The following is a 20,873-nucleotide window of genomic DNA, read 5'->3' as shown; positions in this document are numbered from 1 at the left end:
CTGCAGCGGCGGCGGTAGCCCTGACTTCCTGGTTGGCTTCCTGCAAGCCTTGCGGCTGGGGGCTCCGGGTAGTGGGTGTAAGAAAGGGAAGGGCAGCCAGCAGCCGCTCCAGGTCCGCGGGGAGGGGGGCGGCGGGCCGTGGGGAATCCTGGAGGGCACGGGCGTTAAGGACAGAGTTATGGCCCATAATTAAAACAAAAGTTTGGGAATCTGGAAGCTTTCAGAGCTGAGCAGTGGGGCAAAGGCTAAGGAGCAGAGCTGGGGCAAGTGTAAGTTAGTTACAAGGTAACAGGGAATTGCGAAGAGGGTTCTTGGGCACAGCGGTGAGAGAAGGGGACTGCGTGCCGGGAAGGGGGGTAGGTACACAGAAAGGAAGCTCAGAAGAGCGAGGCACACGGGTCGGTTGGAGCGCTGCGGAGGCCGGCGGGGGCGGGGGGGACGCGGCGCGGCGGCGGAGCGCAGTCCGAGCCGGCGAGCCGCGGGGAGGGGGCGGAGGGAAGAGCCCGGGGGAAGGTAGAGCCAAGGGGAGTTCCGGATCTGGAGCTGGAAAGGGCAGGCTGCGGAGAGGGCGGCAGCCGAAGCGGTAGGGGTGGGGGAGGGAGGAGGTGGAGAGCCGGAGGAGGGGGAAGGAGGGAGGGGAGAGCTGTGGCGGCGGCTGCGCCGGGCTCTGTGTCTCTCGCCGCCGGAGGAAGATGAGGCTGAAGATTGGGTTCATCTTACGCAGTTTACTGGTGGTGGGAAGCTTCCTGGGGCTAGTAGTCCTCTGGTCTTCCCTGTCCCCGCGGCCGGACGACCCAAGCCCGCTGAGCAGGATGAGGGTGAGTGACCCGCCCGCCCCCTCCGGCGGCGGCGACCTGCAACTTGTTTTGTTTGCGCGCGCGCGCGTGGCGGGAGCAGGGCGGCGGGGTCGGGGCGCGGCGTTGAGCCGCAGCTCCGCAGGTGGTGCTGGCGCAGCGCGGGCCGATCGGGGGGCGCCGAGCCCCGAGCACCCGGTCGCCGCTACCAGCCACCGGCCCGCCCCCTCGCCGCCCCTTCCTCCCGCGCTCCCCCGCCCCGGGCTCCGCCGGCGGCGGCGGTGCTCCACGCCGGCACTGCGGGGCGGAGCGGGAGGAGAGCGGGAGGAGAGCGGGGGCCGCGGCCGCCCAGCCCCCCGACTCCTCCGTGCGGGGACCGCCGCGGTCGCGGCCGGGGGACGCGGGGTTGGTCCAGGCTGCGGCCTGTGGCGCGTGCAGGCCTGAAGGAGGCGAGATGCTGCCGCTGCGATCACCGCCGCTCGGGACCAGGCCCCTCGGTGCAGCCTCCCCTCCCGCCACCGCCCGTCCAGGGATGCTCGCAGCCCCGGGCTCCCCCGGCCCGCCTGCGTGCAGGGGGTGGGAGGGAGATGGCGCCCCGCCTCCGGCTCGTACGGAGAGCGCCGCCCCCCCCCCCAACTCCGGTGGCCGCGAGACGGGGCGCGATGGGAGGCCGAGGCCTCACCCCGGACCGGCCCTTCCTCTTCGCTTCCCCGGTGAGGGAGGGGCGGTTGGCCCGAGGTGGCTGAGGGGCGACCCCGCCCGGCTCGCGGGCCCCTCCACCGCAGTCCGCACCGCGCCGGGGAAGCGTCGCCCGCCCGCCCGCCCGTCGGCTCCGGGCGGCTCTGTCCGGGGGACGTGGGGCTGGTTCCTCTTCCCGGGCTGTGGCAGGGCTGCTCGGGCCGGGAAACTAACTTGTGCCGGCGCCCCGCCGCTCGGCTTTGGCTGCGTGCTCGCCCAGCCCGGCCGCTCCGCTGGGACGCATTTGTCTGCCGCCGGAGGCGCGAGTGTTAGCTTGGCCACTCCGTTGCTTTTGAGGGTTTAGTCAGGCGCCTCGGAACGTTACTTACCGTGAGCCGCGCCGGGAAGGGGCCGCGGCGACTGCGGCTTCGCTGACCCAGTTGGTTGGCTGCATGCCGGCTTCTCCCCCCCCGCCCCGCCCCAGCCGGATCCGCTCCCCGAAAAGGAGCCGCCTCCTTCCTCATCGCGGAGCCCGGGATAGCCCGCCGGGCCCGCTGCCCTTGGGGGTGGGTGAGGGAGGGCGCCAAGGGTTCAGGGCCACTGAGCGGCCGGGGGGCCTTGGGTGGAGTTAGGCTCTGCAGTAAAGTGCCTTTGGCAAATACATCGCGTCTATGCGATCTCCTTTATTAACTTTCCTTAGCATTAACTTAGCATCAGAAAGTTGAATGGGAAGGCTTCCTTTTAAGAAGAATCCTAGGAAGAGCTTTCCTTATCCGTTTCTGTCTATATGGTGAAATTAGATTTACTCTTAGGTTTTAGTGTTTGAAGTCTTGACCCAAGTGGAATCTCTTTGTAACATCTGGGGTGGGCTCCCATCTAAGTCATCTAAGTCACTGATAATAAAAAGTACCAAGTTTTCCTTTAAGTGTGTTTGTGGTTTTAAGCCTCTCAGAACTCTTGCGCTCTTGGTGACCTCTTTATGGTTTTTTGCTTTCAAAATGATTGACAAGGGATAACTGAATATTGCAATCGAGAGTGTTTTAAGTCATTAAATGGCCTTTCACAGAAAGCTGGAAATGTTAGAACCCCATTTTCTGGGAGAGAAACTGAGGAAAGTCTGACGAAACTAGCCATGTTCGGAATGTCCTGTAGTTCCCATGACAAGTGTTTTATTAAAGAGGTCGTAGAACATCCACACCGATACCCATCTCTTGAAATACTTTACTAAAGTGGATATATAATAAGTACCCAGCCACAAGGCTAGTCATTCAATGGCAGGTGGTGATATCTTGATTTTTTTGGTCCAACTTATTTGATAGTTTGTCACTGGGTCCACTGTAATTTCTGTCATTTGCCAAAGACAGAAGCTAGCTTTTTAAGACTTTTAAATGTGATTAACACTGCAAAGAATGCTTATGGATCAGGAAAACCAAAACCTTTTATTAACTTTACGTAAATGCTACCTAAGCAATTTAAGGCATAACTTATGAATAATTACTACCATAAACAAGGGACTTTTGCCTCCTTTTATTAAAAACTATCCTAAGAACTTCTGAGATCTGGCACTAGAAGAACATTTCCTTTAGAGAAGGTTCTGACCAGCCCGCAGATTCTGACTCCCGAATTTCCCTTCTGCCTTCTAGTTCTTTTCCTTCGATTTATGGTTGCAGACACCTCTCCCCGCTGTGAGGCACCTGCCTCTTTAATGTTGATCCACCTGTGGGCTTTTTTTTTTTTGGATCCCTATAAATGCCTGTTAGTGGCTTGAAATAGGCTAGAACAACCAACCAAATAAAGGTTCTGCCTCAGCTCTGGCAAGCTTATACTTGTGGCCCCAGCCTGTGCCACTGCTCGTCTTGTCCTTTCAATGTTCCAGGCAGTAAAGTCTGTAGCAACCTGGTTTTTTGTTTTTTTGTTTTTTTTTTAAGCCGGGACGACTTCTTTATATCTGCCCAGCTGTGGAGGTCACTATTACAAAACACATTACCCATGGTCAAGATGAGAAACACATTTCTTCTCTCCTTCCTCATTCAGGGCCTTTTGCTGTTTTTTCTGAGGTAAATGATGTGCAAGATGATCTTACCATTCAAATTGTACTCTGTTGTAGATGATGTGATTTATTCAACAAACATTTTTGAGTGCCTACTATGTATTAATGCTAGTTATCGAGGAAATGCTCCTTACCACTAACCCTGGATCTTACAGCTTTGTGGGGAAAACACCCCACTTTAATCAAAACTCCACAAATCTGCAAATAGAAACTATGCTCCATGCTGTGAAGAAAAGCCTTAGGGGATAAGAGAACAGGAATTTGGTCATAAACGTCTTTTTTTCTTTTTAAAGATTTTATTTATTTATTTGACAGAGACACAGTGAGAGAGGGAACACAAGCAGGGCGAGTGGGAGAGGGAGAAGCAGGCTTCCCGCAGAGCAGGGAGCCCGATGGCGGGGCTTGGTCCCAGGACCCTGGGATCATGACCTGAGCCGCTTAATGACTGAGCCACCCAGGCGCCCCTGGTCATAAAAGTCTTACCTGAAGAAATGACTTAGTTGAAATTTGAAGATTTGAATACAGATAGTTGTTGACCTGGATGTGGGAGGAAGGCACTCCTGAGAGGGAGAAGTATGTGCAAAGGTCCTGAGGTAGAAGGCAGTATAATGAACTGAGGAACTGGAAGAAGACCAGTAGAATTAGAACATGGAGGATGAGAGGAGAGGTGGAGTGAGGATGTAAACATAGTATGGGTCTTGCAGACCATGCTAAAGATGAGGTCTTTAGAGCAGCAGGAAGCCGTTGAAGGATTTTTTAAGTAGGGAGACTTGATTAGATTTGTGTTTTGGAAGGATCATTCTGATTGCCTGCAGGAAGTATGAATTGATTTAGAGCAAGAACAGAGAGTAGGAGTTCTGTTGGAGGTTATAATAGTTCAGGTGGGACATGGTGTTGCTTGGATGGGTAGGGTGACAATGGAAGTGAAGAACTGATTCAAGAGCTATTAAAGATGCAAAGGTATCAGGACTAGTTGATTGGATGTGGGAGTGTAGAAGGCGTCAGGAGGTTTAGGATGATAGATTGTCACATTGAAAGTTCTGAAGACAAACATTCATACATTTTTATGTTTTATGGTTATGGGAAGGCTTCCTTTTTTAGGCTTTGTCCTCTGGATATTTTCAGGTCAGCATTTATTAAGACCATCTGTTTAGTACTTGCGAAGTGCAGAAAGTTCCTTTAATTAAATAAATTATGGTATCTCCTAGACCATACATCCCAAGTTTTAGCCCGGAGTTTAAAAATGAACCATAAGCTCCTGACCATAAAGGTTTGTAATGGAAGGGTTGAGCTCTTCAATGGTTTTATTATAGCTAATCCAGTGCACTGATGAGAAGCTGCTGGTAAATGGATGATTCTTTGTATGTGTAAATGCTATCTTAGTCAAACCATTAATGCCACGTAGGTTTAGAGCATACAGAGCAGGGCTGATTCAGGAATCCTTCCTAGGCAGGGAGGTTTTAAGGGATAACCTAAGACCCGTTGAAAGGAATATTGCTTAAATGAAGCTGAGTGACTGAATTGATTACCCTGTCACAGTCAAGTTCCACCTTACCAAACCCTTTTATCTCTGTGACAATTGATTGCAACCTGAAAGATTCTGCCCTTGACCTTAAGACTATTACAAATGGAAGCGCCATTGATATCATTAGGAATAGAGCTATCACTTAGCAAAGCGTAGTGTCTTAAGTGGTCACTGTTGTCTTACTTCCCCAGTTGAAATGCCTCAGGATTTGTTTTTGTTCTATTTTGCTGTCCTCCCTCACAGCTGTAATGAAAAACTCCCGTCTATGAACTCTAGGCGTTATAGACGTCCTGAAATTAATGCAGACTTCTGTGTACATGTGCTTTTTTGGGGGGGGGAGGTGAGAATCAAAAGCTTTCTCATTTCACTGTAAACCGCTGACTGAGTCCTTTGAAGGCAGGATTTATGTTTCTTGGAGTAGCTCATGGAGTATCTCCCCCATCTACCAGGGTGCTGAAGCATTCATTCACGTCTCCCCTTTAGGTCCGGACACCCCAGAAATGCAAACATTCCCAAGAATTCTAAATCTGTGGATTTTGTGGAAGTGTTACCCATCCAGTGGTCAAAGGTCAGGCATCAGTCCTGTTACGACCACACCTCTTCACCTCCCTCCCAGGAAGACCCCATTGGAGAATACCAAGAATACCTCAAGTAAAAATCCCTGTTATAAAGAGATCTCTTCCTAGTTGAAGAGATGCAATACTTGCATGGCCTGGGTTCCTTCCTTTCTTCCTTAATCCAGTAGCAATATAAGGAAACACTGACAGCTGTCGTAGAACGTTTTGTCAAGAGCCAAATCAGGAGGTGGAGAAGGTGGAGAATAGCCATTCAGGGAGTGTACAATTATTCGTAAGGAAGGAATGAAAACTGGTAAGGAGCGGGTTGAATTTGGATAACTGTTTTGTGATTCCGGCTGGCTACATGGAATGGGAGATAAGGTGTGGGCTGCAACAATTAGTATAAGCTGCGTTAGATTAGTCACTCCTAAATTGGAGACAGAAGGAGAGAGAAAATAATGCAACATGAATGAAAATCAGAATTCTGATTTTCCAGAATTCTGGGCCATTTGTAAACAGTATTTGTAAATTCTAACTCCAGAGTTATGAAAGAGTTGGTCAGCAAGATTTGAGTGGCTCTTGAATGTAGGAAAATGATTGGGATTATCTGACTTCAACCTAGATCATTGTCTTTGTTCGTGTTTCGAATTCTAATTTTCATCCCTGAAGAATGAATGTGCAATGTGACAGAAGGAGAGAAGTGGTTAAATTAAGAATTTATAATCTCGGGGCTCCTGGGTGGCTCAGTTGGTTAAGCGACTGCCTTCGGCTCAGGTCATGATCCTGGAGTCCCAGGATCGAGTCCCGCATCGGGCTCCCTGCTGAGCAGGGGGTCTGCTTCTCCCTCTGCCCTCTTCCCTCTTGTGCTCTCTGTCTGTCATTCTCTCTCTCTCAAATAAATAAAAAATCTTTAAAAAAAAATTTATAATCTCTAGAATAAAATGGACATAGCTTCAGTTTAGGAAAGGAATGATTTTATGGTTGGGTTTTGTACAGTGGAAGAGGGGAAAGGGTGAGAGGGTGAGATATGCCTTAACAATGTGGACAGAATTCTTTGTAAGAATTGGGAGATATATTTTTATTAAAAGCGTGAGTCATTTACTCAACAAGTGTGAAATATTTGAGTGTTTACTAAGTGCCATCCATGGCTCTAGGCATTGGAGATGCTGTACTAGACAGTGGAAGAGATAAAAAGTGTTGACATAATAAAGATGTTACTCAGGTCTCGACCTAATAACTGCACAGTAGGTGTTGCATCCATAATGTAGTTTTCTTTTGATATATAAAGTTGGGCCTTTTCATAATACCTTCCTAACTCCAACCTTCCATTCGCCCAAACTGATGTCTCAAGGTCTTGCTTTCCCTAAGATCCTGGGCTGGGCACTGGAGATGCAGAGATGGCAAGGACACAGACTCCGATCTCCTCTCATAAGTGAGGTGATCTGTGTGAACATGGAATAGCTGTAAAAAGGACATTCTCTTTTTATTTTTAGTTTTTAGATTTTATTTGACACACACACAGAGTGTGTGTGAGAGAGAGAGAGCACATGAGCAGGGGCAGAGGGAGAAGCAGACTCCCCACTGAACAGGGAGCCCGATTTGGGGCTCCATCCCAGGAGCCCTGGGATCATGACTTGAGCCAAAGGCAGGTGCTTAACCGACTGAGCCACCCAGGCGCCCCTGAAAAGGAGGTTCTTGCGCAGCTATAGAGGCTATAGGAGGTGGATGTTCAGAGGCAAGAGCATGGCATTTGGCTAGACCTGGAGTGTCCCGTGGAATCAGGGAGGGATGCAGGGAAGAACATTCTACACTAAAAGAATATGGTGAGACCAGAAAAAAGTTTTTACTACAGCAAAGTGATGAAAGCTAAGATTGGGGAAGTAAGTTTGGGCCATATTTTGAAGGAAATTAAATGGTAGGCCAGGGAACTGGGTTGGGGTTTTATTAAGTCAGCACTTAGAGAAGCTTTTTGGAAGCTTCTGAAGTAGAGTTGGGGGAGTGGTGACATCCATTAACCAGCAGCTCTTGATTCACTAATTCGCTCAAGTATGTCAAATATTTATTGAGTGTCTACTAAGTACCATTCATTGCAGTAGGCCTTGGAGATATTATAGAGCAGTAAATAATAATAGCAATGATAACAGGTAACATACAATAGATAACATACCTTGCTTGACTCCTTTATGCCAGGTAAGCATTCTATGTGTATTATATTGTTTAATTGTAACAACCCTCAAATGCAAGTCTGATGTAGTTGTCCCATTATAGATGAGACCATGGAGTCAGGTGAACTCTTTGCCGAAGGTCATTTACTTAGTAAGTGGTAGAGCCGGATTCAATCTCATGTGTTTGGACTTGGAGCTATGCTCTGACCAAACACTATAGATTTTAACAAGATATACGTGCTCAAGTGGACTACATTGAAAGGGGGACATAGAGACAGTAGAGAGGTAATTTCAAATAGAAACACTGAAGACCATACAGGATAACATGAAGGAGAAAGGGGCAGTGGGGACCATGTAGGGAAGTTCAGGGAGCAGTGGCTGAGCTGAGGCCCAAAGAATGAGTATAAGCCTATAACACAGTTCTGACGGAAGAACGTTCCAGGCAGAGGGAACAGAAAGTGAAAAGCCCCTGGGGTTGGAATGAGGCTATAATGTTTGAGAAATAGAAGGCCAGTATGACTAGAGCATGGTGAGTTTGGAGGGAGTACAGTACTTGATAAGCTTGCAGATGTAAATGAGGCCCTGGGTTGGCTGATAAATTGCATGGTCCTCTACATATGGTCCAAGATAAACAAAATAAGTAATGACTTTTTTTTTTTTTTTTTGCGACCTATTGTAATGGTGAGGCAAGAACTCACCTGTATTAGTTAAGTCCACTGGGTCCTGTGGGATCACAGAGAAGGCAGCATCTAGTCTGTAAGGCCTGGGTGCTGTCAGAGAGCTCTTTAGAAAGGGCATATCGGAGGGACAAGTGTGTGAGGACAGAGGAACGGTAGGTATGTGCAAAGGCATGAAAGATTGCAGCAAATCCCGGGGACTGCATGGCTGGAAGATGGGATTGGGGAGTGGAAGTAGTGGGGAGAGAACCCTAGAAAGACGGAGTCTGAACCCTGAAAGATTGAATACTGTGAATATCCAGAGCTGGGCTGTCAGGAATAATCTGGAAACAGTGCCAGCTGGATTTCAGTGAGGAGAGAGATGTCTGTGTCATAGGACATGATAAGGCCTAAAAGCTAGGAGAGGGACCAAGACCATGAATATGAGGAGAGAGAGATTATGAGTAGAATTAGCTGGTAGGCAGAGGAACCCTCTGGATGGAACTGGAAGGGGGAGGATGCTGATGCCTCAGAAGGAACAGAACTGTCTAAAGCGTTCTTCAGTAGGCCTCACAATCACCCAGAGGGTGTGTTAAAACAAAGTACTCCAGCCTCATGCCTAGAACCTCTGATTCAGTAGGTCTGAGGTGGGGCAGAGAATTTGCATTTGTAACTTCAATAGGCCTCACAATCACCCAGAGGGTGTGTTAAAACAAAGTACTCCAGCCTCATGCCTAGAACCTCTGATTCTGTAGGTCTGAGGTGGGGCAGAAAATTTGCATTTGTAACTAGTTCCAGAGGTGCTGGTCCAGGGATCATACTTTGAGAATTGCTCATCTGGAGGATGGGTAGATTTGGGGGCTGTAAAACGAAACATTGGTTTGGTTTGGGCATGTAGTATTTTTGAGGGGAGGAGGGGCATGTCATATTTTATAGACAGTGTCTACTGGGTAAATGGAGCTCAGAACTGGATCAGTACTGGATGCAAAGTGTGCAAATCATAGGCAGGAATATGTCTGAAGCCTGAGGACCGGATTGGTAAATGAAGGGGCTATGTGTAGATAGAGGAGAAAAACGTGGATAGGAAAAGAGAAACCTGGATAATGCCTTCTCTCAGGTGCTGGGAGGGGGAGAGATGAAAGGAGGCATAGACAGAAGTAGAAGATTTAGAGAATATTGCCTGTAGAAAACATGGGCAAAGAGAATTTAAGGGCAGGACCATCAGCAATGTCGAATATCGCAGCATTTGAACAAGAATTGATCACCATTAGGGATGTAGAAAGTGGTTGTGGAAGCATGCTTACCTGCCCGCTCAACGAACCCATAGAACTGGCTCCAGGGAGGGACACCGTGACCTCTCCACCGGCATCTCGGTAAATGGGATGACCCAGGGGAACCAGCTTGGAAGAAAAAGAAGTTCAAGTAGTAAATAATCACCTTCACTAGATGAAAAATACAAGAAGAGGAAGGGTTTTAGAGAACTTAACTATCACAGGGGAACTAACACACTTTGGATTCTATCTGTTCTGCCTTAATTAGGTGCCTCTCTACACCCTCCCCCATCCCCCCATGTGTATATATAGACACATCTGTACATATATATTTTAAGCTAAACCATAATCATGTGGTTGTGGTAATATAAACTTTATATGCTGTACACATTATATTAAAACGATTATAATGCATAGGAGGTTTTTGGTTTTTTTTTTTTTTTCTCTCTTTTGGTCTGAAATCCAGTAACTTATAAGAAGCTGTGACCAAAACAACATTTTAATATTTGAAGTTGGAAAAGAAACTTTATCCGCAGAATATTAGGCAGTTTTTAGTTTTTAACACATTAATTTGCCTGACACGTAATTACAGGAAGAAACAGAATAGAAAAATTGTCTGCTCAGCACTTCCGGTAATGTTGGTTTTTTAAGGTGGGCTCTACCGTTTCATTCTAGCTCCGTCCTGGGATCCTGAAAGCAATGCTAAGGCTACGTGAACTGCAGTTATCCAGGGCTTAAGTCTGTTTTGGAGAGGGAAGGGCTACCTTCCTGTTGCTTCCTTTTGCTAAGAATCCTGAATATTTCAAAATGAGAAATGTTCTCATTTCTGCTCCATTATAAATTCCCTTCTGGGCTTGGTAGCATGTTAAAGCATTACTCCTGAGAAACATTTAAACATGCCAACTGGGAGACCTGATTCAGTTCACTGAATATAAGAACTGGCACTCTGAAACTTGAGGAAAAAAATTAACTTTGCATTATCTAATTAGGTTTATAGAATTGCTGCAGAGCAGCCTGGTTTCCCAAATCTAGGAGGTACAATTAACTGCAGTATTATATCAATACCAACTAGTCTGCTAATAGGCTTCCAAGCAAAGCAATTGGAATTTGTTATTACCAAGGATATTTTAAAGTGGATGAATTAAAATTAAATCACATACTTTTGGGAGCAGTTCTGTATGAGAATAAAATAAATGACCTAATCATTTTTTAATCTTTAATCTCTTATTGAGTCCCTAGGTTTAAGAATACATTCGGGCCTCAAGAGGTATGCTACTTTTCTTTAATAGTAAACTTACATGCTTACTGATTATCTGGCTTAAACATAATTTTAGCATTTGTAGTTCTTTATAAAATATTTTACAATTGTGTGAGCACTTCAGTATTGAAGTACTTTGAAAACTACCACATATTCACTGGTAATGTGTACACCTTGTCAGAAGAATTGGTGTTAAAGAGTAAAGAGCACTGGGTGTTCTATACAACTGATGAATCACTGAACTCTACCTCTGAAACTAAGAATACACTATGTTAATTAATTGAATTTAAATAAAATAAAAATTTTAAAAAGTGAGTCTTAAGTAGACATTAACTGAGAAATTGCCAGCATTTCCATTTTTTTAGACTAATTATCCTTTGACTCTTGATTTTCCTTTTAATAGAAACCACATACACACACATACACACACATTGTGATAACATACTCTTTGATGTGAGCAAGGTTTGCAAATAGCTTTTACAACTGTGTGAATGCCTGACTCCTCCAGCTGGAACCCTTGATTTCAAGCTAAGCCACTGAGGCTAGCTATTGAAGTGAAACAGTAGTCTCAGGTTCTCAGTATAGTTTAAGAGACACTTTTGAACAGCTTTGTAGAATTTTAAGAATTAACACTTGTTGAAGTAATATCATAGCAATATAATATCTTTATGTTCCTGAGAATTTCTTTTTTTAATAAGAAAAGCTAAATAGAAAAAAAAAATAGAACAATGAAGTACAACTTATGTTATAAAAAATAGTCCTTAAGTCATGATACTTGAAGTGCTCTAGAGGTTCTTTATTTGTCAGCACTTCTGCATTTTAAATAATTTTATTCTGTTGAATTTAAAGTAAATATTTCATATGCATTTTATTAACGTGTTATTGGAAAAATAGTTCCCTTAAAACCCTTGAAAAAAACAAAAATGATCAGTATGCTTAAGTGAGTCATGTAAGTTTGGTTTTGCCAGACTAGATCAAAGACAGATACGATAGGTAAGAGAAGGATAAAGATGTTCAGATACAGAAAACTGGGAAGAAGCAGGATATGTAGATTCCATTTCTATTGAGATATATAGTTTATTAGTCAATTGTATAAACATTTCAAAAATGACTTAGGAAAAATCTAATAGGGTTAAATCAATTAAGTTTTTATTTGCTTGATTGTTAAATGCAGCTGTGACAAATACCTAGAAAAATTTGCCATGCAGTATATCATACCAACTGGAGTTTTTTGTCAATAACAGCCCATGTACCTACGAAATCAAAGATTCACTTTATATAGCCATTTCAAAACTTGTCTTAAGATATTTTCTGAAATATCTTATTAGGCTTATTAGGTATAGGTTTCAATTATGCTTACTTGGGAGGACTTTTAAATCCAAACCTTTTCCCCCAGTATTTCCTCTGGCAATTGAATGTTTTGCTACGCACTTCTTATTAGACAATTTAATCATTATGCTTCTTAAAATTTAATCCGACAGGATTAGTTTTTTAATCTCTAATACAGTAAGGTGTCTTTCATGTAAGTCAGTATTTGTTACCTTTACAATCTGTTTGCAGGGTTTTACATCTTTTCTTTTGAAAGAAAGCGTTTAAAACCTCCTGTTCAAAAGTCTGATAACTCTTGCCAGGGTGATTTAAAATGAATAAAAAATCCATTAGATTTTTGGCAAATAAGCACTCAATTATGGTACAGAATAAATGACTACAAAGTGCTTTTTAGAGTAATGGAATGGAAATGACTGAAATCTTACTACTTTGCACATGTAGATTTTTCTACTATTGTGGAGTGTTTAGTTTAAGCTAAAAGGATCACTGTCAAAATTGGAAATTTTGATCATTTAAAATGTGTAATTACATTTTAACATTTAAGCAAAGGATTGGTGGAACGCAGAAATATAGGCATGCAGTTTCATTTACTGCTGCTCTCTGTGTGATGGTCTCAGAGGAAATTTGAAGTCCACTGTTTGTAAAAGAAGGTTGGAGGAGAGTGTTGCATTGTGGTGGTCAATTAAAATAAATTTGCTTACAGTTCAGGGAGATCCTGGTGGGTGGCAAAGAGAAAAATACTTCTAGCAAATAGTTTTCTGAAATTCTCTCTTCTAAAAATATGCTAAATACGGTGATTTCCAAATGCCTTGGTATTTTAAAGAAATACATTTTCTGTGTGAAATTAGGATAACTCTTACTCTTTTTTTCGTAGTTAACATTTAGGCTGCAAACTATGGCACACATAACTTCTATTTTAAAATAAATGTAGCAGACATGTGATCACAGTTGTTAACTGAAAATTTTGAAGAGTGCTGTCAAACCTGCAAAGGTAATAGAACCCCAAATAGCACACCTCTTCCCAGGTCCTGCTCTATCCTTAGCTCAAGAACTGGCATCTGCAGTATTGTTCAGAATACATCTATACTACATGGGTATTCTCAGATTATTTTTTCAGCATCCTCTTTGAAGTCTGAGGGAAGTTTCAATGAACCGGGGCTTCATTTCACTTTCCATGAATTACTAGGGCAGGAAGAGTGCCAGCCAGTTTTGCTCGAGCAGCCCACACCTATGACTAACCTGAAGATAATCTCAGCCAGAGAGTCCAATCACTCATTTCACCGTGGTACAATCATGTTTTATAAGAGGCGGGTATCATCCTTGACCTCTGCTCAGCTAACTGGTAGCACCAAGAGAAAAGCAAATGTTAACATCGTTATTATACGTTGGCAAAAATCGCTTCCTGAAGATAAAGTGAACGGCTTGAAACATGTATTCATTTGCATCTACTTCTTTAGCCTAAATAACAGGTGCTTGTGTTTAAAAGCAAGTATGTTTTGTGCAATGAGTTATGACTCAGAAGAGCTGATGAAATGAAGAAAGAGTAAAAGGAAATCCTAAGTGGAAATTAAGGGATAGAGGGGCGCCTGGGTGGCTCAGTTGGTTAAGTGACTGCCTTCGGCTCAGGTCATGATCCTGTAGTCCCAGGATGGAGTCCCGCATCGGGCTCCCTGCCCGGCAGGGAGTCTGCTTCTCCCTCTGACCCTCCCCCCTCTCATATGCTCTCTCTCTCTCATTCTCTCTCTCATAAATAAATAAAATCTTTAAAAAAAAAAAAAAAGGAAATTAAGGGATAGATTTTTAGTATAAAATACCAGAAACTTAAGGTAACAGTGAAGACAATATATGTATATTCAGTGTTGTTTTCTAATGAAATGTGATAACTTTCCTACTATTTTTTTTTCAATTCTTCATGAAAGTAACTGAAATCTATTTTTTTCTCCCTTGGAAGGTAGGATTCCTTTTGATTGTGAGGCATTTGTTGAGCAGTTGGTCAATTTCTTTGGGTCCCAGTGGGTGCTAAATGTAAGAATGATTCTTTCAAGGTTGAAAAGGTCAGCCATGTATTTTATTGACCTCAAGGTAGCTGGAAAAACCCAGCCTGCTGTTTGGACACACAGTGCCTTGCCTCCGAATGATGAAGCCAGTAGCTTACTCCTAATTTCTAACACAGACAGATGTTGCATTTTCTGAATATACCCCATTCTTTTTCATTAAAGACAACTACACCTTCACAGTCCTTTATCATACCTGGAACTCTTGTGGTGAGTCAGCACTAATGAAAAAATAAATAAAATTTCATGTCTAAAATAGAGCTAAAACGAACTTTTTAAAAGAACTTTGTGCTCTTTCTGTAATCTCTATACACCCCTACCCACAACTCGTCTTATGCGTCTCACTTTAACAAAATGCTCTAAGAAGTGTCACATCCTGTGAATACTGACTAGGAATGGAAGAAAAATTAGAGTTTTGGTTTTCTTGCAGGAGATTGTTTTCTGTCAGAGACTGCAGATTTTCCTTGGTCGGCATGGGCTTAATTTAAAATTGCCTCCTATATGCAGTGAAGAAAATCAAATCAAACTTAAAATACTATGTGGAACATTTTCCTGATAATGTTTTTGGAAAAAAAGATTTAGAACAGTGGTGTTGCGATTTTTGAGATGCTACTGTTCTGAAAGTTGAAGTTTCCATCTCTTCTCCATTCCTTCCATTTCTCATCAGGTGACTATAGACACTGGTCCATTTGTCAGAGTTTAAGTGGTAAAAAAAAAAAAAAAAACAGAAAATATACAATGCCTTAAGTCAGGTTCCTGATTTATTTCTAATGCCTTCCATTTAGATATAGATTTGATTTACTTGTTTCCTAAATTCACGGGCCAGTCCTGATACTCACAGTTGTACACTTGGGATATCCTAAATAAAAACATTTAAAGACATTTGTAATAGATGACTGACACTCAAAAAAGTAAAACAATAACCGTAACCCAAACTGTCATGCTTTAGCTGGTTTGTGGTGAAGCAGAAAGCATGAGAAATTTGCTGTGTTTCAGTCTGCTCATCATTGCTGGGAAATCACCCAGAGAAGACTTAGATTGGCTGAATTCTCTTCACTGCTCTGTGAAAGCATGTAGCAGGGTGTGTGTGTGTCTTCATTAAAGACATTTGAAGAGTGAATGGTACACTCAGTGGCACCTGGAATCTTGAAAGGACAATGTCTCTTATATGCTTAATTTATTGGTAAGAGTGAAGATGAGTAAGTCTCAAAAAGAGAAATGGAAAAATTCCTTTTGGGGAGGGGAAGCTAATATCCTCTAGGATTTGGATTACTACAATTTCTTCACTGAGAGAATTCCTTGATCTTCTAAGAATAAAGGTACTACATTTGTATGATTTTATAATACCACTTCAATGCTTCCTGTCTCAGGCAGTATAATGAATTAAAATGCATTGGATGTTTAGCACAAGCTACAGCTCAGGGATACTCAATGTAGAATTTCGTCCTGTAAGCCAGTTATCAGGAAGTAGTGGGTCCAATCCGTGCTGCCTGGGCAAGTGTTTTATTTCCTTGTGTAAGCCTTAGAGCCTGCCCATCTTCAATTTTTTGCTGTTTTGTGAACTGTAACTGTTTTTGTTGTTATGTAAATGGCCTGCTAGTCGAGGAAGAGACGGAAACTGTTTAGGTTTGAGAGATTCAGCAACCTCATGGTTTTGGAATAATCTGATATTTTAGTGGTGTTTTCCTGTCACTATCTCATTAAGATTTTGAAAAACCTACGGAAGTCCCTAATTAATAAAAAAGAGTCCTAGGGAAGGCACATTCAAGTTGATGACCGTATTCCTTACTAGGAAGGGGCAGGGAGTTTGAGCTTTAAGGTGTAGGAGGAAGGGAAGGTGTGCCATCTAAAAGGGGGAGGAGCCTTGTACCGTACGTAGTACAAGGTCATGCTTTGGACCAGTCATTTGTGTTGTGAGTGGGGAGTAGGAAAGACAGGGATGTAAACCACGTACATGTTTTTTCTTTTAAAGAAATAATCGGGTTGATAACTGTGAATAGTAATCCCCATAAATAACTAAATATCCTGGGGAAATTTTATTGATGTTTAAAATATAGCTCCTCAAGAACAAGGTGGATTAAAAATAAAAGCTGACGTCATTGTATAGTAAAAGTCCACATGGACTCTGGCAGGAGTTGAAATCCTGTTACAAATACTGTGAATAGCTTCAGTCGGCTTGGCCTAGACTTGACTTCCCTGAGCCTCCTTTCCCTCCTCATGTAAAGGAGACAGGGCGCTGTTTCTCTGTTTGCCTTAGTTAGGGTGAGGTTACCAGATGCTAGGAAAGCATTTGGCTTGCAGTTTTACACTTGTTGTTTCCCTTTCTTTCCCTTCCTTCTTGGATGACTATAACCTTTTGTACATAGTTTCAAGAGTGCTTAAAAGAATGAAAATACTTATACGAATTTGTTATGAATTGGTGAAAAGGGGCTGAGTCTTTTTTCCTAGACTGACTTTTGCCTTAAAAGTTATATCCTTCAAGGAACCAATGTTCTAAAACAGGGAAAGAGGAAAATGTTATTGTTTATTTACTTTTAAAATATACTCTTTTTAGGGTGCCTGGGTGGCTCAGTCTGTTAAGTGGCCGACTCTTGGTTTTGGCTCAGGTCATGATCTCAGGGTCCTGCTCAAGGATTCTCTCCTTCTCCCACTGCCCCTACCCCTGCTCATGTGCGCCCCTCCCAAAATAAATACATATTTTAAAATATACTTTTTTCCTGAATATAAATATATATTCATTGTAGAAAATATTAAAAAAGTAAAAGCAAACAAACGAAATAGCCCCTCTAATCCATTTTACTCAAAGCTAATTATGGTCTGTTTGGTGTATTTCTTGTCCAAAGTTAAGGGTAGACACAGACTACGTATATGCTACTTTGTGGATTGCCTTTTTTATTTTACTGTAGAAATATTTTAATTTATATATTGTTTTTAAGACCTACACTGTCTTGTAAACTCACCTTTTAACATCTGGTCATTTTAGCATTGAGATGGTTTAAGGGAAGAGGACATTAGGAAGAAAAAAAAAACATACCAGGGTGCTGGGAGTTACAGATCGTAAATTGTGGTGTACAGCGTATGTGCAAAATTGTTTTCCCACCTGCCCCTTAAAAAAAAAAAGGCAGAAGTTTGATTCCAAGTTTTGCTGTTTTTTTGGGTGCCTCTGGCTAACCCACCAATTACATGGAGCAAAACAAGTGATCTGAGGGAGAACAAAACCGGAAGAGCAACTATTGAAGCTACTTATTTTCGCCATCTCTTCCTTATTCTTCCCAGAAGCCTAGTCTCCAACTTAATGTTGAGTTGTGGTTGCGGAACATTCCAAAGCTTTTAAACTTCTGCTTAGTAAGTATTAAATCCACGTCACTGCCCTCGGGTTAATTATGAGGTGTGGTAAATACAATGTTTTCTTAATTTTATTAGCTTTGTTCCTTCTGTCTCTGTTGTGAAGACCAAGTTTTCTTGCTGCGGATTCGACTCAGCCGCTCCTGGATTTTCTAAAATGCTGTGTTCCATATTCACGTTTAGAGATGAAAATTATGCCCTTTCTTTTGTCATTGTGTAGTTGGACCATACCTATGTCACTGGGCAGTGATAAGGCTCTTTGTTTTCCTTGAATTTTCTTTTAAGCACACACCCTCTGTTTGTTTATACTTGTATATAGCAACATAACAGGTCGGCACTGTGGGGGCAGAATTCTAGTGTGAAAATTGATTGAACATCAAATACTAATAAGGAACTTTTTTTTTTTTTAAGATTTTATTTATTTATTTGACAGAGAGAGTGAGAGAGCACAAGCTGGGGGAGCAGTAGAAGGAGAGGGAGAAGCAGGTTTCCCGCGGAGCAGGGAGCCCGATGCGGGGCTCGATCCCAGGACCCTGGGATCATGACCTGAGCAGAAGGCAGATGCTTAACGACTGAGCCACCCAGGCGCTGATAAGGAACTTCTATTGAATTCTTACTATGCCCTCTGCTAGGTGTGTTTAAATTCTCAATTTAGCCTTCTGACATTTCACAGATGAGGAAATTTGTGGCTTAGGGAAATTAAATGCCTTGCCTGTCACCTGGCCTTGTAGGCGATGGACTCGCAGTTCGAACCCAGGCTGACAGCAGAGCCCACCCTCTCAGGCTGGATTCAGGAGCACAAGTCGCACTCCTGAACCATGCTCTGTGAACCAAAGCAGTAACTTTAAAAAGGGTTTTTGGGCCAATAGGGTTGAGAAATGTTGCATGTTATATCACCCCCTCAGAGATTTGCAGGGTACGTTAGTATGTTAAAAGCCCTGAAAAGTCCTACAGGAAGTAAAATTTTAAGATTTTTTTTTAGCTCATCTTTCACAAATTGACCTGGTCACTGATTTGGTCTGTAAAGAACTCAAGCATCCTGAGAGAACAGTTGGCTAATAGCCCAATCAAAGTAAGGGAGTTATTTGGGTGACGTGACTGCTTCATGCTCTGAAGATAGATGCACCTGTCTCCAGAAGAAGATTCTAACTGCCTGGACTTGCTGAATTCTGCCACTAGACTGTTACTTACATGTTCATGGTTGGCATGTCCTCATCCAACTGTCTAAATCTTACCATTCTTCAAGATTGATCCAGGTTTTGCCTCTCTGAAGCTTTAAGTACTTTAGTCCACTTGGATATCTCTAATCACAGAAAGGTTCCTCATTATGGGACATGACTATAAATGAATGTAATACTCTTTAGTACATAGCTGTTTTCCCAGTTGGTCTTAAGCTCCTTGAAGGCAGGCCCTGTTTTATAGTGCTCTCTTGGTTCTCTGCTAATTAGCCTCTGGTCCTATTGTCTTAGAGAAGAGAGATCCAAGTTGTTCTAGTGGCCTTTGTTCAGTTGACAAATACTCAGTTGTCTCCTGGTTATGACCCCTGCTGAGACCTGCATTCATTCTTAATCCTCAAACTTGAACTCATGTAATCATCTGATACTGACATTGGCAGTCCTACTCCCTGTGTTGCTTTCCAGTGGGACACAACTCACTAATCTTGCTCTATCAAAAATGACTTTAGTTCTGTTGTAAAACACTCACTGTATCTGAGAGCTTACAATCGCAGAAAAATCCTACTGAAGATTTAAAATAGGTTTCTTAGAAGAGCTCCTGCTTTGCAGTCACCTACATCTTTCTTCATTGCCTTAGCAGCCCACTGAATCTGACAAGTATTTATACTGAGGAATTTCTCTTACACAGGGAATCCCAACATAAGTGGTTCCTTAATTTAGGTTTTGAGACAAATGGTTTTAAGTATAACCCGTATCAGGTTGCTGTTGGTATGGAAATAGGTGTCCAGTGCATAAATTGTGTTTCAGTTACTGGAAACTCCTTTCACATCATTAAATTGTGAAAACAGGTCCCCCAGACCAAATAATTGCTTTTATAAATATTTTGCAGGCACATAAACCAAAGCCATATCGCATATGTTATGTGGATAAATTTTTCTGCATAGGCAAGATTGAGTGATGCTTCTAAAATAGGAGTAATAAAGTTTGCACTGAAAGCACCACCTTTTCTTTTAGAAACTCCCTATAGTAATTGTGGATATTCTTTCTTTGCTCCCAGGCACTTCTGTGTACAAAATTAACATCATCGGGCGCCTGGGTGGCTCAGATGGTTGGGCGTCTGCCTTCGGCTCAGGTCATGATCCCAGGGTCCTGGGATCGGGTCCCGCATCGGGCTCTCTGCTCCTTGGGAGCCTGCTTCTCCCTCTGCCTCTCTCTCTCTCTCTGTCTCTCATGAATAAATAAATAAAATCTTTAAAAAATATATATTAAAAAAAAAAATTAACATCATCTGTCTTGACTGTTTTCACTCTGTATTTAGTGTGCCCAAATGCCTCTGGGAGTCTTTGAATGGTACCTACTGGGAAACAGGTGATTTCTACCACCACCCCAAACTTCTTTGGGGAAATATGAAAGGGCAAACCAAAGGTCCAGTTATCAGTTGGTTTTTGGGCTCTCTGAATTTTAAGGGGTGGTAACTAGATATTTGGGGTTTATATCCATTAGAATACAGATTTGACTATCACAGAAATCCAGAAAGTTAGATTTTTTTTTTTCTCTTATGTACGTAGCCAAACTGATCAGCAACTCTTCATAGACCTGTGTGACCTCATCAGGGATCCATGCCCCTTCTCTCTTGTTCTTCTCTTATTTCTAGAGAGTTGCTCTCCTCTACATGGCCTGAGATTACACCACCTTGTCCACATTCTAGCAGTAGGAAGGAAAGAAACTGAAAGGGGATTTTGTTTCCTGGATCTGTACATATCCTGTTCAGCCACATTCCACTGGCCAAAAGATAGTCACTCTGAGGCAAGTTGGAAATGTGTCCTTATTCTGGGTGGCCATCTGCATAGCTAAAAGTCAGAGGTTAGGGGAGGTGGTTAATAAGAGAAGAGAGGAATAAGAGAATGAGAGAAGAGAGGTATAGAAGTTTTCGCCACAACGTAATAACATGTAAGTGTTTAAATAAGGTTTGTAAAAGTCTCTCTCTCTCGCTCTCAAAAAAAAAAAAAAAAAAAA

The 20,873-nt window shown here is 42.9% G+C and overlaps 1 protein-coding gene across 2 annotated transcripts in view; it reads left to right on the top strand.

Moving 5' to 3' along the window:
- The first annotated feature begins 531 nt into the window (after positions 1-531).
- Positions 532-20,873, top strand: part of GALNT7 (polypeptide N-acetylgalactosaminyltransferase 7) — a 143,513-nt gene continuing 123,171 nt past the window's right edge. The window contains exon 1 of one of the 2 annotated variants that reach the window (XM_035022698.1): positions 532-818. In XM_035022698.1, the coding sequence (XP_034878589.1) occupies positions 693-818 (126 nt within the window). In that variant the 5' untranslated portion in view covers positions 532-692. The remainder of the gene's footprint in view (positions 819-20,873) is intronic. The other variant, XM_035022697.1, reaches the window with a different exon arrangement.

The sequence above is a fragment of the Mirounga leonina genome, unplaced genomic scaffold (genome assembly GCF_011800145.1).
Source record: "Mirounga leonina isolate KUSES-001 unplaced genomic scaffold, KU_Mleo_1.0 Mir_176, whole genome shotgun sequence".
NCBI classification, from domain to species: domain Eukaryota; kingdom Metazoa; phylum Chordata; class Mammalia; order Carnivora; family Phocidae; genus Mirounga; species Mirounga leonina.
The sequence above is the reverse complement of the archived record's forward strand: the minus strand, read 5'-3'. Positions and strand labels throughout refer to the sequence as shown.